Raw genomic sequence first — 18,313 nt, forward strand, 5'->3', positions numbered from 1 at the left:
CATCCAGGTTCTTCTTTGTTTTTTCTTTAACCTTTTAAAAATGTAAATACCATTCCTACCTTGCAAGCTGTATAAAAACAAGGTATGGGCCAGATTTTCCCTGTGGGCTGTAGTTTGCCAACTCCTGGAGAGAAGAAAACTTCAAAAAACTTTATCAGTAATATCCATACAGAGATAAGATATTGCCTCCATGAAGTAAAAACAGAAGAAAAAACTCCTAGACAGTAACATGATAGCAACAAATTTTAAATGCAGAATTGTGCTCAGAAGATAAAATTGAAATTTCTCAGATCAAAAAGATAAAGAGAGAGAAAATGGGAAAGAAGAACTCAAAAATTAGAGGATCAGTATCAAAGAGCCAACTTCAGATAAATAGGAGATCAATAAGAAGAGATTAGAGAAAATAGAGGAAGGAAACATGTCAAAGAAATAATTGAAGAAAAATGCTCAGAATTGAAGGACATATTTCCTGATTAAAATGGTGCGCCCAAGCACCAGTAGAGGGGGAAAGCTACAAAGCACCTCACTGTGCAGTTTCAAAGTACCTGAGATGAAGAAAAATTCCTAAAACCTTTCAGAAAGAAAAAGATAGGTCTCATGTAAAAGATATGAAATCACAATTGAAACATTTCTTAAAAGCAACACTGGAAGCTGGAAGACAGTTGAAAATTATCTTCAAGTTTTTGTAGGAAATTTTTGACTTACAGTTTGAGTTCTACACAACCCAAATGATCAATAAACTATAAGATGGAATAAAGCCATCAGTATTCAAGGACCTAAAACCCATTTGCCTCAAATGCATGCTTTCTTAGGATGCTACTGGAAGATATGCTCCATCAAATAAGAGAAAATTCAGAAAGAGGGATATCAAGGATGCAGGAAATTGGAGTTCCAACCCGGAAGAGAGAAAAAGAGAATTTCAAAAACAATCAGGAAGGGAAGCTCTGGGATGACAGCTGTGAGGCAGTCCCATGGTAGTCAGTCTAGATTGATTTCCAAGGATGGGAGGGTTTGACGCTATTGAGAAGAATTAAAAACATAGAAAATTAAGCGAAAAAGGAGAGAGACAGTTATTAACTCCAGGATAGGCAAAAAAAGTTGTACAAGAAAGGAAATGTAATCATAGTGTGCCACGTAACTCACCTATAAATGGCAACCCACTGAATATTTATTTACATAAGAATTGTGATATAACTATCAGGAGAATGGAGAGGTGGTGAAGTATCAGTGATAACAATCTTCCATATGAAGAGTCAACAAATAATTTCTAAAGGCCAAAAACCAAGAGGTAGTAGTAGTATAAATATTATTTAGAAGTATGGAGATAAATGATCAGAAGACCTATCAAAGATAATTAAAATTGTTTATTTTAAAACTGTAATTGTTTCTGAGGATTGGGAATTGGAAATTGAGTATGGGTAGCTAAAAGAGAATTCTGTTTTTTATTAAAACTATTATAATACTATTTGACTTTTAAAATATATTTTGTATTTGATTAAAAATTAAAATTTGCAAAGCTAAAATTAACTTTTTAAAAATAGTCTGGAGGTTTCAATTCTAGATAAGATGGAGTAAGCACACTCTATGCTGTCTTAAAAGCCTAGACAGAATGCACAGAACAGCTCTGAAAAGTAGATAGTAGCAGGCAGATTGGAGAAGAAGGCCAGAATTCAAAATACCAATGAAGTGGTTGGGGTAACTATATTAATATCAGACAAAGTAGAATTCAGAGTAAAGAAAATTACTGGGGTATTGAAAATTACATAATGATAAAAGGGTCAATTTATCAAGAAGACATAGCAATCCTAGATGTGTATGCACCTAAAAAAAGTGCTTCAAAATACATGATGCAAAAACTGACAGATCTGAATAGAGAAATAGACAAATCCACAGTTATAGTTGGAGACTTTCAAAACTCCTCTCAGTAGTAGAAGTAGTAGACAGAAAATTACTAAATATATAGAAGACTTGAACAATGTTGTTAACCAACTGGATTGAATTAACATTATAGAGCGCTTCACCCAACAAGGGCAGAATAAACATTCTTTTCAAGTGCACAAGGAACATTTACCAATATAGACTATATCCTGAGTGATAAGCTTAAAATATTTTTTAAAGAATTAAAATCATAGTAACTGTATTCTCTTACCATATGGAATTAAAATATTAAACTAGAAATCAATAACAAAAAAAATCTAAATACTTGGAAACTAAGAACATAAATCCAAATAATCCATAGATAAAACAGGAAGTCTTAGGAAAATTAGAGGATATTTTGAACTAATCAGAAATGAAAATCAACATATCAAAATTTGCAGGCAGCAGCTACAACAGTGTTCAGTGAGAAATTTGTGTCATTAAATGCTTATTTTCAAAAATACAAGTCTCAAATCAATGATTTACGCTTCTACTTTAAGCTAGAAAAAGAAGAGCAAAATAAATGTAAAGCAAACAGAAAAGCAAATAATAGAGATAAGAGTATAAATCAATGAAAGTTAAAACAAAAAACAATAAAGGAAATCAATGAAACTAAAAAATGAGTAAGATTTATTTTAAAAAGTTCAATTAGATCAACAAACCTCTAGGTAAATTGACAAAGAAAAAAAGAAGCCACAATTACCATTATCTGAAGTAAAAGAGGTGATATTACTACATATCCTGCAGACATTAACAGGATAATATGGGAAAAACTATACACATACATTCAACAACTTAGATGAAATGAATTAATTTCAGAAAACCTAAAAGTACCAAGCTCACTCAAGATGAAATAGATAACCTGAATAGTCCTCTATCTATGAAAGAAATTTAATTTGTATTTAAAAACCCTCTGAAAAAAATCTCTACCCAGATGGTTCACTGGCAAATAGCACCAAACATTTAAAGAAGACATAGCATCAATTCTGTATGATATTTTCTAGAAAATAGATGATGCAATCCTTCCCAATTCATTTTGTGAGGCCCACACTATCCTTCTAACCAAACTAGATGAAGACAGTATGAAAAAAAGAAAGAAAACTACAGACCAATATCTGTCCTGAATATAGGTGAAAATATTCTTAACAAAATATTAACAAATTGTCTGAGATCCACAAAAATGATGGAGTAAAGACCTCTCAAAATCCTCTTCTCATCAAAGCAATGAGAAAACAGGCAAAATAGTTGAATCAACTTTTTCAAAACTCTGTAAATTAACCAGTTTACAGCATTCCAGGAAGCATTCATGAAAATGGCTTAATCTCATTAAGAGCAGTAGCTTTGTGACATTTTAACTTGCTCAGTTCCCATTCCCCTTTCTCCAGGTTCACAGTAATCTTAAATAGTGGTGAAAGCCAACAACCTGCCAGCCATGGGAGGGACTGGATCTTATTCCTGGAGACTTGTCATTATGGAGTCTGTCCAGTGGTTCCTTGGAAGACCCCATTCACGTGGCTGTATTTGACCTTACTCAGAGTTCACCCAGGCAATTGTTTAACTTCACAGCTTCCTGAGAAAATGAATGAAAATCAGGGCAAATAGGCTAAGTAAAAAGCTTAAAGAGAAAAGCTGGGAAATGACATATCCATAGGAGGCCTTTAAAGTTCCAACATATTCCTAGGACTTTAGAGAGTATGTTTAATATGTAGGACTGTGCACATGACCAAGGATGTGCACATGCTCAGGGAAGGCTTGAAAAGGCCATAAGTTCTCACCTCTGGCTGACCTTGAGGCTTTGCTGAAGCAGGAAGTGAAGACTAAGGCTGAGTTGTTACCTGCCTAGCTGAGGGTCAAAAGCATATCCAAAAACATATGCAAAGCCTCTTAGCAAAGAATAGGAGACATTGGTTCCAGATGTTTAAGGAAATCTCTGTCTAATCAGTAACTGACCACTAAGCTGACGTAGCAGTGGTCACACATGACACAATACAGACTTGACAGAATTATTTCAGAAAAGGCACAAGAACAACAGCAACAAAAATCTTTGAGGAGGGGGAAGAATCTGATTTCTACAGTTGCCACATTATATTATTTAAGGTATACTGTTTTCAACAAAAATTATGACACATGCAAAGAAAGAAGAATGTATACCCCATACACAGGGGAAAAAGCAATCAATAGAAAGTGTCTCTAAGGAAGTCCAGACATTCTATTTAATATATAAAGCTACTTTAAATATGGCCAAATATCTAAGGAAATTATGTCTAAAGGACTATAAGAAACTATGAGAATGATATACCAGATAGAGAGTATGAATAATGAAATAGTATTTTTTAAAAAGAACCTAATTGGGGCTGGCCCTGTGGCCCAGTGGTTAAGTTTGCACACTCTGCTTTGGCAGCCAAGGGTTTTGATGGTTTGGATCCTGGGCACGGACAGGGCATCGCTCATCAGGCCACATTGAGGCAGCATCCCACATGCCACAACTAGAAGGACCCACAACTAAAATATACAACTATCTACTTGGGGGGTTGGGGAGAAAAAGCGAAAAAAAAGAAGAAGATTGGCAACAGTTGTTAGCTCAGGTGCCAATCTTTAAAAAAAAAAAAAAAAAAGAACCTAATGGAAATTCTGGCATTGAAAAGTACAATAACTGAAATGAAAAATTCATTATAGGGGCTCAACAGCAGTTTTGAGTAGGAGGAAGAAAGAATCAGTTTACTTAAAGATAGGTTAATTGATGTTATCCAGTCTGAGGAACAGAAAGAAAAAGAATGAAGAATAATGAACATAGCCTCAGGGACCTGTAGGATCCCATCAAGCATATGAGTATACACATACTGGGAGTCTTAGAAAGAAAGAAGAGAGAGATGGGAACAGAAAGATTATTTGAAGAAATAATGGCTGGAAACTTACCAAATCTGATGAAAAATATTAATCTACACATCTAAGAAAATCAGCAAACTCCAAGTAGTGTAAACTCAAAGAGATCCCTACATAAGTCATAAACTGTCAAAAGACAGAACCTAGAAAGCAGCAAGAGAAAAACAACTCATTACATAGAAGGCATTCTCAATAATCTTAGCAGATTTCTCATTGGAAACCATGGAGAGCAGAAGGCAGTGGATTGGCATATTCAAAGTGCTGAAAGGAAAAGACTGTTACCCAAGTCTATATCTAACAAAACTATCTTCAAAAATAAAGGAGAAAGTAAGACATCCCCAAATAAGCAAAAACTGAGAGAATTAATCTCTCAAAAACTTGTAAGAAATACTAAAGGGAGTCCTTCTCAGGCTGAAATGAAGGGACATTAGGCAGTAACTCATATCCATATGAAGAAATAAAGAGCATCTGTAAAGGTAATTTCATAGGTAAATATAACAAACAGTATAAATGTATTTTTATAGCTCTTTTTCTCCTATCTGATTTTTAAAAACAACTGCATAGAACAGTAATTTTAAATCCATGGTGGTAGGCATTGTCTTGGGGGTCTCCAAAGCCATTCTCAAGTTTAGTAATTTACTAGCACAGTGATAGACTCAGCATATGGTTATATGCACACCTAGGATTTTTTTCTTTTTTTCTTTTTTGGTGAGAAAGATTGGCCCTGAGCTAACATCTGTGGCAATTTTCCTCTATTTTGTATGTGGAATGCCTGCCACAGCATGGCTTGACAAACGATGCCTAAGTCTGCCCCTGGGATCTGAACCTGCGAATCCTGGGCTGCTGAAACGGAGCATGCAAACTTAACCACTACACCACTGGGCCAGCCCTAACACCTAGGATTTATTCAGTGGAAGTATACCAAACAAAATCAGCAAAGAGAATAGGCACATTGCAAAGTGAAGGGGAAACCAGGCACAAGCTTCCAAGGGTCCCCTCCTAGTGGAGTCACACAAGACACACTTAATTCTCCAGCAATGAGTTGTGGTAACACATGTGAAATATCGCCAATCAGAGGAGCTCATTAAAGACTCAGCAGCCAGTGTTTTTATTTGGGGCTGGTCACATAGGCAGCCTCTGTCTAACACTTCCCAAAAGTCCGGACTCTCAGAAGCAAAGCAGGTGTTCAGCATTAACTATATTGTTTGCACAAACATTTTAGACACAGTGAGCCTCTCTTATTAGTCAATGATCAGAACCCTCCTGAAATCTAAGTTTCTAAACACAAGCCAAGGGCTAGTTTGTATGTAGACAAGAGCAAAGTTTTTGTATACTTTTGAAATTAAGGTAGTGTTAATCCAAACTAGATTGTTGTAAGTTAAGGTGTTTATTATAATCCTCAAAGCAACCACTAATAAAATAACTCAAAATAATGAGAAATTGCAAGTTAATTAACATAAAAAAAATTATTGCACACAGAAGAAGGCAGTAATGGAGAAACAGTGGGACAAAAAGAATAAGACAGAGAAAACAATAGTAAAGTGGGTATTTATGAAATAGCTAAGTAGTTCCTACCTTATCAGTAAGTACATTAAGTGTAAGTGGATTAAGAACTCCAATCAAAAGACAAAGATTGGCAAAATGAGTTAAAAAAAAAACATGATCCAACTATGTGCTCCCTGCAAGAGAAACACTTAAATATTTTATAATGATTAAATTGTCACTCCATCAAGAATATGTAATATCTGTAAACATATATGCAACTAACAAAAGGATCCCAAATCACATGTAGCAAAAATAAACAATTCAGCAGTTACATTTAGAGACTTTAATATCCCACTTTGAATAACGGATAGACTAATTAAAAAGAAAATCTAAATCTTGAACACTATAAACCAACAATTACAAACCTCACAGATAATCTACCACACTCCACCCTTAACAACAGAATACACATTCTTCTCAAGTGCGCATGGCACATCCTTCAGGATAGACCATATGTTAGGCCACAAAATAAGTCTCAGTAAATTTTAAATGGTTAAAATCATAGAAAGTATCTTTTCTGATCACAGTGGAATAAAACTAGAAGTCAATAATAGAAAGAAAAATGGAAAACTCATAACTATGTGGAAATTAAACAGCACACCCTTGACCAGTGGATCAAAGAAGAAATCACAAGGGAAATTAGGAAATACCTTGTGATGAATGAAAACGAAACTTTTGTTTTTCAAAGGACATTATTAAGAAATGGAAAAGAGCTCACACATGGGAGAAAATATTTGCAAATCATGTGTCTGATAAGGGTCTAGTATCCAGGGTATATAAAGAACTCTTATTATTCAACAATAAAAAGACAAGTAATACAACTTAAAAGTCGACCAATAATTTGAATAGACATTTCTCAAAAAAAGATACACAAGTGGCCAGTATGCACATGAAAAGATGCTCAACATTATTAGTCATTAGGGAAATGCAAATCAAAACCACAGTGAAATACCACTTCACACCTCCTAGAGTAAATATAATGAAAATGATGGACAATAACAAATGTTGATGAGGATATGGAGAAATTGGAAATGTCATATCTAGCTGGTGGGAATGTAGAGTTGCGCAACTGCTTTGGAAAAAAATGTGACAGTTCCTCAAAAAGTTATAGAGTTATCATATAATCTAGCAATTCCAGTCTTAGATGTATACCCCAGAGAATAAAAAACATGTATTTCTACAAAAATTTGTACTCAAATGTTCATAGCAGGATTATTCATAATAGTCAAAAGTTGGAAATAACCCAAATGCCCATTAACTTATGAATGGATAAACAAGATGTGCCATATAGCCGCACAGTGGAATATTATTCCACCATGAAAAGGAAGGAAGTACTGATACACAATACAAGTAACCTTGAAAACATCATGCTAAGTGAAAGAAGCCAGACACAAAATGCCACATACTGTATGATTCCAGTTACATGAAATGTCCAAATAGGCAAATGTATGAAGACAGAAAGTAGATTAGTGGTTATCAGGGGTGAGGGGGAATAATTGGAGTAATTTGGAGTGATTAATGGGCACTGGGTTTCTTTTGGGCGAGATAAAAATGTTCTGTAATAGATAGTGGTATAGGTTGCACAACCTTGTAAATATAGTAAAAACCACTGAATTGTACCCAGTTTTTTAAAATAAGTTTTAACAAATCAAATCCAACAAACTATAAAAAGAATAGTACATCATGACCATGTGTGGTTAGCCTAGGAATAAAAAGCTGGCTCAGGGGCCGGCTTGGTGGCGCAGCGGTTAAGTGCACACATTCTGCTTCTGTGGCCTGGGGTTCGCTGATTCAGATCTCAGGTGCGGATATGGCATTGCTTGTCAAGCCATGCTGTGGCAGGCATCCCACATATAAAGTAGAGGAGGATGGGAATGGATGTCAGCTCAGAACCAGCCTTCCTCTGCAAAAAGAGGAGAATTGGCAGCAGATGTTAGCTCAGGGCTAATCTTCCTCAAAAAAAAAAAAAAAGCTGGCTCAATATTTGAAATTTTACCAGTGTAATGGACCATATTAACAGTCTGCAGAAGAAAAACTACATGATCATATCAATTAGTGCAAAAAAGTTTTTTTTTTACAAAATTAAGCATTCATTCATGATAAAAACTCATTAAACTAGAAGATCATCTATAGAAAATCTACAACCAGTGTAATACTTAAAAATAGTCTGTGTGGCTAAGGAAGGTTTTGGAAAATATTTTCTATCATTTTCTTGACTTTCAAAATAGAATACATGTAACATTTTTGGATATTAGTTATCAGTAGTTGGCAAAAGTAGCGGATTTTTTTTTATACAACTACTTTAGTACATTGTATTGAATAGTTTCTATAACCCTGCTCATATAAACGACTTTGATTAAAGGAATATATAACTGATGCATTGGTTTTTTCAGTCTTTTGTCTGTCCCACTAGAAATTTGGCTTATATTTTCAAAGCTATGTTTATTTGATTTTCTCCCTATTTTTTAGGTGTATTCGACACAAAAATGATTGGGGAGCTCTTATTCTAGTGGATGATCGCTTCAGGAGTAACCCAAATCGATATATATCTGGTAAGATTCTCAGCTGGGCTTACAGTAAGAATTAGTAACAATGTTTGGTATTTTAAAGACGAAGAATTGGACAGAGAATTTGGATTACTAGATCAAACATGGAAAATTTCACATTGACTGGAAATCTAGCCTTTTAATGCTTATGCATTTAGAAAAAAATCTTTGTAGAGGAGAATCTGGTTAGTACCAACATAGTATTAATCAATTAGGGTCCTTCAATGTCATAGAATGTCAGATTTGATTCAATAACATAGTAATAATTTATTTACAATTGTCAGAGAAAAAGGTGTTCCACAGAAATGAATTTTCAAGAAATATTAAGTTTTTACATTTAAGCACACATGCACATCTCCTTTGGCTGCTTAAGATTCTTTATTATTTCATTCTGGGTTATGTTGAGGTTTGTTGTTGTGTGTGTTTAGAAATGCTTCAGTTGTTACAGAGTTTATGTTAGAGCTAGTATTTTCTAAAAGGAAAAACAAAGCACCGTTGTATGCTGCAAGATCAACTAGATGGTCATTTTTTCCTCACTCAAATGAACAAATATTGTGTGTATATAGTTTTTATCCAGCAGTAGCATGGTCCCTTTAAAGTCAATACCAGGAATCCAGGAATCCATCTGTTATTAAAGAACTGTTGGAAATACTTGCATCTTTTTATTATCTGTAATAAAGTTCTTAAGTTCTGTATTAAATTCTTTATCTTAATAAAGTATAAACTAAAAAATTCATGCCATACTATAAGGGGTAGATGCGAAATTTTATATTTGTTTCAGATTAGCTGTGTATGGGTATGGATTCTACTTTTTCCATTTCAGAGCCTAGTTACTATATTTGGTTTGATATTCAAACATGTCCATCTGGATTAAAGCACAAATGCTGCTTTATTAGTCTTTTCTTCTCTTTCCATGTAAAGCAAGCCATTGTGCTTAGATCAAGACATAAAGGAAAGCAAAATGTTAAGTGCTTATGTTTAGTCAGCAGGTGGAGCTCAGATTCTTTCAGGTTTTCAAAAAAGCAAACTGACGTTTTACACTGAATAGGCCTTCTTTGATTACAAAAGTTCAAAATGAAAGAGGTAACTATAATACTAAAATTTTTCAATTTTGGAAAATTTCATATGTTTATTTCATGTAATTATTTTGCCCAAGCAAACAAAAATAAAGAACTTTAAAGAAAATGTGTATTTAAATTTTTGTCTTATTTTAAAATCTAGAACTTAAATTTTTATCTCATAGTTCAGATTTGTTGAGAGATTCTTTGAATTAAGTATTTTTCATTATTTCTGTATGGTTTTTATTTATTTTTTCTCAGACTCGTATGAAATGTTTAATTAAGCATTAATAGCACAACAACATACACATTCTTTTTGATGACTAATTTTTGTTTAAATTCAATTTGCCTGAATATCGATTGATAGAAAAACTCCATTTAAAAAAACTAACTAAAACAATGTATTTGAAATGAAAGTATAGTAGTTCAAGTTGCTTGAAGCCTCCCTGCCTTATCTTTCTGTGAACTTAAAATATTATAGTGACTTTTTTAACTACTCCAGAAGATGATCATAGTTTTAGTAGCATCAGTAGAGAATAGTTATATTCTAAAAATCCAAATATCTGATTTTGAATTTTATTCTGAAGTGAGTCATACTACAAAACACCTTATATTCTTAAATGGTTCATTTTTATGCAGCTTTAGCATGTCACAGGTCAAATCTTTTCCCTTACAACCTATTTGTATATTAAAAAATAATTATATAATAAATATTCAAAAAGGACATGATTTGCCCATAAAACAGTGTTATTCCTTTCAAACCTTGCCCCCAGAATATTTTAAGATCTATTTGGAATTGGGGGAGTAGGGGAACAAAGAAACCTATGAGACTGGAATCTTGAATTTATTTTTACAAAAGGAGTCAAATTTTAAAAGTTAGAGTGGAAGATTATATTGCTTACAACTCCTAGTTTCCCTACAATTAAAAGGTAGGCAACTTTTGTGGGCAATCATGATGAGATTAAATTGGTCTTATTCCCCAATCATGCTGAACTGGCAAATAATACATTTCCCCTCCCCCACTATACTCCCACTGCCTCCTTCTTCCCTCCAGTTGACAATCGCTTCATATAAAGGGAAATGTTACAGATACAATGAGCATATTTACATACGAAGGTAAAAAGACAGGAAGCATATTGAGAACCATTCTATATACAGGCATACCTCATTTTGTTGTGCTTTACTTTATTGCACTTCACAGATACTGCATTTTTTCGGATTGAAGGTTTGTGGCAATCCTGCATCGAACAAGTCTGTTGGCACCAGTTTTCTGATAGTATTTGCTCAGTTTGTATCTCTGTGTCACGTTTTGGTAATTCTCGCAATATTTCAAACTTTTTCGTTATTATTATATTTGCTATGGTGATCTGTGATCAGTGATCTTTGATGTTATTTTAATTGTTTTGGGGTGCCAAGAACCACACCCATATAAGACAGTGAACTTAATTGATAAATGTTGTGTGTTCTGACTGCTCCACTGACCAGCCGTTCCTTCATCTCTCCGTCTTCTTGGGCTTCCCTATTCCCTGAGACACAACAATATTGAAACAATAGGATGACTAATAACCCTACAATGGCTCTAATTGTTTAAGTGAAAGGAAGAGTTACATGTCTCTCACTCTAAATCAAAAGCTAGAAATGATTAAGCTTAGTGAGGAAAGCATGTCGAAAGCTAGGCCTCTTGTACCAGTCAGCCAAGTTGTGAATACAAAGGAAAAGTTCTTGAGGGAAATTAAAAGTGCTACTCCAGCGAACACATCAATGATAAGAAAGTGAAACAACCTTATTGCTGATATATGTAGAAACTTTTAGCGTTCTGGATAGAAGATCAAACCAGCCACAATGTTCCCTTAAGCCAAAACCTAATCCACAGCACAGCCCTAATGCTCTTCAATTCTGTGAAGGCTGAGAGAGGTGAGGAAGCTGCAGAAGAAAAGTTTGAAGTGAATAGAGGTTGGTTCATGAGGCTTCAAGAAAGAAGCCATCTCCATAACATGAAAGTGCAAGGTGAAGCAACAAGTGCTGATATAGAAGCTGCAGCAAGTTATCCAGGTGTTCCAGCCAGGATGATTAATGAAAGTGGCTACACTAAACAACAGATTTTCAATGCAGACAAAACATCCTTGTATTGGAAGAAAATGCCATCTAGGACCTTCAGAGCTAGAGAGAAGAAGTCAATGCCTGGCCTCAAAGCTTCAAATGATAGGCTGACTGTCTTGTTAGGGACTCATGCAGCTAGTGACTTTAAGTTGAAGCCAATGCTTGTTTACCATTCCAGAAATCCTACAGTCCTTACGAACTATGCTGAATCTACTCTGCCTGTATTCTGTAAATGGAATAACAAAGCCTGAATGACGGCGCATATGTTTACAACAGGGTTTACTGAATATTTTAGGCCCATTGTTGAGACATACTGCTCAGAAAAAAAGATTCCTTTCAAAATATTACTGCCCATTTACAATGCACCTGGTTACTCAAGAGTTCTGATAGAGATAACGAGATTAATGTTGTTTTCATGCCTGGTAACACAACATCCATTCTGCATTCCATGGATCAATGAGTAATTTTGACTTTCACATCTTGTTATTTAAGAAATACATTTTGTAAGGCAAAGCTGCCATAGATAGTGATTCCTCTGATAGATCTGCGCAAAGGAAATTGAAAACCTTTTGGAAAGGAGTCACCATTCTAGATGACATTAAGAACACTCGTGATTCATGGGAAGAGGTCAAAGTATCAACATTAGTGGGAGTTTGGAAGAAGTTGATTCCAACTCTCATGGATGACTTTGCAGGGTTCAAGACTTCAGTGGAGGAAGTAACTGGAGATGTGGTGGAAGTAGAAAGAAAACTAAAATCAGAAGTGGAGCCTGATGATTTGACTGAATGGCTGCAATCTCATGATAAAACTTTAACAGATAAAGAGTTGCTTCTTATGGATGAGCAAAGGAAGTGATTTCTTGAGATGGAATCTACTCCTAGTAAAGATGCTGTGAAGATTGTTGAAATGACAACAAAGGCTTTAGAGTATTATGTAAACTAGGTTGATAAAGTAGCACCAGAATTTGAGAGGATTGACTCCAATTTTGAAAGAAGTTCTACTGTGTGTAAATGCTATCAAACAGCATCGCATGCTACAGAGAAATCATTTGTGAAAGGAAGAGTCAATCAATGCGGCAAACTTCATTGTTGTCTTCTTTTAAGAAATGGCCACAGCTATCCCAACTTTCAGCAACTCCCACCCTGATCAGTCAGCAGCCATCAATATCGAGGCAAGATCTTCTACAGCAAAAAGATTACAATTCACTGAAGGCTCAGATGATGGTTAGCATTTTTTAGCAAGAAAGTATTTTTTAACTAAGGTATATACATTATTTTTTCAGACATAATGCTATTGCACACTTAAGAGACTACAGTATAACGTAAGCATAACTTTTTTTAAGATTTTATTTTTTTCCTTTTTCTCCCCAAAGCCCCCAGGTACATAGTTGTATATTCTTAGTTGTGGGTCCTTCTAGTTGTGGCATGTGGGATGCCACCTCAGCATGGCTTGATCAGCAGTACCATGTCTGCACCCAGGATTCAAATCGACAAAACACTGGGCCATTGCAGTGGAGCGCACAAACTTAACCATTTGGCCACGGGGCCGGCCCCATGTAAACATAACTTTTATATGCACTAGAAAACCAAAAACTTTGTGTGACTTGCTTTATTGCAATATTTGCTTTATTACCATGATCTGGAACCAAACACACATAATCTCTGAAGTATGCCTATATTCTAAATTCAAAGTAGATTACTTGATTAGAAAAAATATCTGTTTTTTTTAATACATAATATCTTAATAACTAAATAACCAAAGTTTCTTCTCTGGGTTTACTTTTTTCCTTAGGACTTTCTAAATGGGTACGGCAGCAGATTCAGCACCATTCTACCTTTGAAAGTGCGCTGGAGTCCTTGGCTGAATTTTCCAAAAAGCACCAAAAGGTCATTGCTGTATCCAAAGAGGACAGAAAGTCTATACAGGACAGTGGGTCTACGTTTGAAGTGGCCTGTTTGAAGGACAATACCTCAACTTATTTATTGGAAGCAGCAAGCCATCTATCACCAGAAAGTCCTAGGGAAGATGAAGCAAAAATGTGTGTGCAAGAACTACAGTGTCCTAAAATGATAACTGAAAGTCCATCGCTACCAGGCAGCGTTATCTCCAGAAATGAGAAAAGTATGAAAAATTATGCCCATTTATGTTTGGTAGAGAAGTCTTTCATTTTTATTTAGTGAAATGATATTTATTATACTATAGATTAATTTCCTTAAATATGTTGGTTTGTAATAGAAGGTGTTATCATAAAATAATGAAATAGTATGGTGTATTGGAATGGGAACAAACTTGTGAGGCGATCTGAGCATATTTTCTGGCTTTCCATTAACAAGCTTTGCCACTAACTAGCTTTGTGACCATGGGTAAGTCCCTTAACTTTTTTGAGTCTTAATAGAAAAAGGAATATTTGCTTACCTATCCCTCCAGGGTGGGTTGTAAATATGTAATAAGATGATAAATAGAGTCTATTCAAATGGCAGATGTTTTTCAAGGCTATATTAAAGATTGATCTAATTTATAGACAACTTCTCTCACATGAATTTCTTAGTTTGAGGAAGTGAGAGTCATTTCTTCTAAATGGTAAAAAATGATATTTTAGCATATGGTGGTCTATATCAGGGATTGGCAAACTATTATGTCTGGACCAAATTCTGCCTGCTCTCTGTTTTTGTAAATAAAGTTTACTGCAACAGAGTCATGCCCATTCATTTACATATTGTACACAGTAGCAGACTTGAGTAAGTTTTATGTATTGCACTAGAACAGCATAATTGAGTAGTTGGAGGAGACACAATATGACTTTTAGAGCCTTAAAATGTTTACTGTCTGGCCTGTTATAGAAAAAGTTTGACACACTCTGGTGTATATCATTAGATATCATTTTAATTAATATATGATAGTAGTTTAACATATTAGTTTTTAAATATTTACTTTGTAGTATATGCTTCTATCCTAGTGAATTGAAGGCCATTCTACTGGTAATAAGGGAATCTAGGTTCTAGTTCGGGTCTGATTTCTAACCTGTTTGTAACTTTAAGGAAATATCTTAGTCTTTATGGTTGTAAGGTTCCTTAAGGGAATTAGTCTAGGTCAGTTTTTCTCAGTCACTGGTTAGTAGATTTTAAAGCAAATTTTTATAGCCTGTTCCCTCTTTACTCAGCTGTCTTCCTCTTTACCCTTCCTTTTCTCTTTCATTCCTGAGGTCCCTGGTATGAAGTTTGATAGTTTAGCAGACAGCATTATGACTTGGGCTAGAAATCACTGGAAACCTAAGATTCCTTTCAGAGTTAACATTTTGTGCTTTACATTCTAAGATGGAAGTCCTGCTACTACTGGTTGTGGGCTCTAAATTAAGTATCCTATACAATTATTTCAGTATTTCCAATGAAAATCATTTTAATATAACAGTTATGTTATAAACAGTTAGTTAGAAACAGAAAGTTAATACTCTTAAATTTTTGTATTCATAGATGACTCAGTGTTATTGGAAGAGTCTGCCCAGACAGTGAAAGCAGAAAAAATCGTGATTTCCAGATCCACAAGCCCAACCTTCAACAAACAGACAAAGAGTGTTAGCTGGTCTAGCTTTAATTCTTTGGGACAATATCTTACTGGTAAAATTCTGACTGTAACACCTGAGTTCAGGTCATCAGAGGCTTGTGCCTCTAATTCTACTTTCAAAACAGAAAAGGAATATAAAACTGTTTTGCCACTCACTGATAAGTGTGAGCCCTCATCTCTGACAGTAAACACATCATTTGGACCATGCTCTCAGTCAGAAACTACTCTTCCATCAACAAAGACTGATGCTACTCTTCTTAAAAATAATCATTCCAAACAGCTGCTCCACTCTGAAGACGCTCCGGATCCAGACATTGAATTGTCGTTAGTAAGTGAAGAAGCTAAGCTTTCCACTTCAAATACAGCATTTGAAACAGAAACAGAAGATGAATCTATCTATTTTACACCTGAACTTTATGATTCTGTAGATACAAATAAAGAAAAAAATTAATTAGTTGGAACTGATAGAGAAAGTATATTGGTTGATAATTCAAATTACATTTTAGCTGAAGATCTCTGAAATTAGAACTATGACAGGAGTGGATTCAGTCAGAGAAATGAAAGCTGAGGATTGTACAGGCACTAAGTTGAGTAGACTCATGCACATTAAAGAAAGTAAAATTGATGACGTTGGTAGTAACATAAAAACAACTCATATAAATGAATTGGAGCTGGGAAAAACTCATGAAACAGATATAAAGAACTTTAAACAATCTCCTTCCAAAAGTAAAGATGTGTTCCCTGATGTTAGGTAATACTTAACTGTAGCTATAAAAATATGCCATCATGCTTCTATTAAACTCTATTGTAAATGATAATTTATACATTGGATAAGTGGCATAGTTATTTTTTTAATTTGAGATATATTTTCACTTTAATTCATTATCATTAGAGTTCTTTAAAAGTCTATTTTATGTTCAGAAATATGTTTTACTATTCTCAAGTTTTGATTCATACAAAATATTTTCCTTCAATGTCTTCCTTAGCTAAACGCAATTTAAAATTAATCAATCTGAAAGATATGTAGTTTCCTAGGGCACTTTAAATTTCACATAAATATTTGTATTTTGTAGTCCTCTTCACCCAATTGTTTTCATACTGATACATAAATATTAACAGCACTCTAATCTAGTCACACCTCAGTCATATTTCACTATACATATTGCCTCAAATCGGTAGGAGTTTCTTTTTAGAAATCAAAGTTTTCTTGAAAAATGTATTCCTGTATTAAATTGCCTACTTGTGAGTAATTAAGAATTAAGGAAGAAAACTGCATACATTTTTCATTGAAATTGTTTGACATTTTTGTTTTATAAACCAAATCAAGCATGTTTTAAGTGAATTTATGTAAAGTTATAAAAAGTGAAGGACTCCAAATTTTCAATTCTAATTATTTAGCTTCGTAATCACTGTGGAAAAAAGTGACATATTGTAGCAAAGAAGCTTTAATTATGCAACCATTAAGATAGAAAACTTCATATATAAATTTGATAAATAAACCCAAACATGTAATTGTAGCTGAAAAATGTTCCCTTAGAGTTCAGTAAACTTTTCTGTAAATTTTGACTCTGTTTATGTTTTTGTGAATGAAACTGTAGTTCTGATCAAAAATGGTTATAAAATATTCTCTTCTCTGACATTTCAAAAATACATTCACTGATCTTTTTCTAAGAAACATCTGTTATTCAATGGATGTTTAGTCTTCTTTTGAGTGATTTGAATTGAAATTTTATGAGCTGTTCAAGTTGTGGATGTGGTTTATTATTTTCAAAGTCAAAATTCCCAGCAATCAAGTATCTTTTATATTCATTTTGATAAATGAATTATTGTATATGCATATGTTTACTTTTATTTTGATAGCATTTAGATTGCTTACAACTGGTTTCGATAGCATTGGATGTTACAACTCTAAGCATAGTTCAAAAAAATTTAAATTGATAATTTACCAGTTAAAGAATTCATTTATAGATTGAGATATATTAGATCTCACCTAATATTATATATTTTTCTTAGTTGATCAGTGAGTAATAAGTTACAAACACTAGGTTAGAAGATAATTTCTAAATTGTTTTGAAAGAGTGAAACCATTTCTCCTCTCTGGTATAGTTTTTAATCCACAGATAAGGGTAATGGGATATAGAAAGAATACCAGGTGGAAGACCAGAGACTTGGGTTTGATTCCTGGCTTTGCCTCTAATTTGCTAAGTCATGTTTGGTAGTCATCATGCCTTTTGGAGAATTAGTTTCATCTGTGAAATGCAGAATTTAATACTGTAAAATCATGCAAATCCCTTTTGGCATTAAAAATCTGTAATTTAAACGAATATATGTTGATATTTTACTCTGAATCAATTTTTATTTGCTTTTGTTCCAAATGCTTAAAATAAAGCAAACCATTTTGTAGAAAAGGTGAAATGATACTCATCAACCTTTAGAGAATAATTGTATGAATGCGTGCATAGTAACTTGGGAAGCAAGATATTTAACAGTGCTGCAATCAAAACATTTTTGGACCCTTAAAATTGCCTTTAGAAGAATTGGTAAACTACATAAGAAAAGTCAAGCACAATACTTTTTAATCATACCTTAGTGTTATTATCCAAACTTGATCTCAAACACCATCTCCTTTCCCTGGGTTTGATTTATTCTTTCCAAAATCTAGTTCTCCCCAAGGCTAAAAATTTCCATTGCTAAGAATATATG

General features: G+C 34.0%; 1 protein-coding gene across 2 annotated transcripts in view; it reads left to right on the forward strand.

Annotated features, from left to right (window-relative positions):
• Window positions 1–17,934, forward strand: part of BRIP1 (BRCA1 interacting DNA helicase 1) — a 186,419-nt gene extending 168,485 nt beyond the window's left edge. For both annotated transcript variants that reach the window (XM_008541212.2, XM_070562357.1), the window contains exons 18-20: window positions 8,815–8,897; window positions 13,841–14,170; window positions 15,520–17,934. In XM_008541212.2, the coding sequence (XP_008539434.2) occupies window positions 8,815–8,897; window positions 13,841–14,170; window positions 15,520–16,061 (955 nt within the window). In that variant the 3' untranslated portion in view covers window positions 16,062–17,934. The remainder of the gene's footprint in view (window positions 1–8,814; window positions 8,898–13,840; window positions 14,171–15,519) is intronic.
• Window positions 17,935–18,313: the final 379 nt, after the last annotated feature.

The sequence above is a fragment of the Equus przewalskii genome, chromosome 10 (genome assembly GCF_037783145.1).
Source record: "Equus przewalskii isolate Varuska chromosome 10, EquPr2, whole genome shotgun sequence".
NCBI classification, from domain to species: Eukaryota; Metazoa; Chordata; class Mammalia; order Perissodactyla; family Equidae; genus Equus; species Equus przewalskii.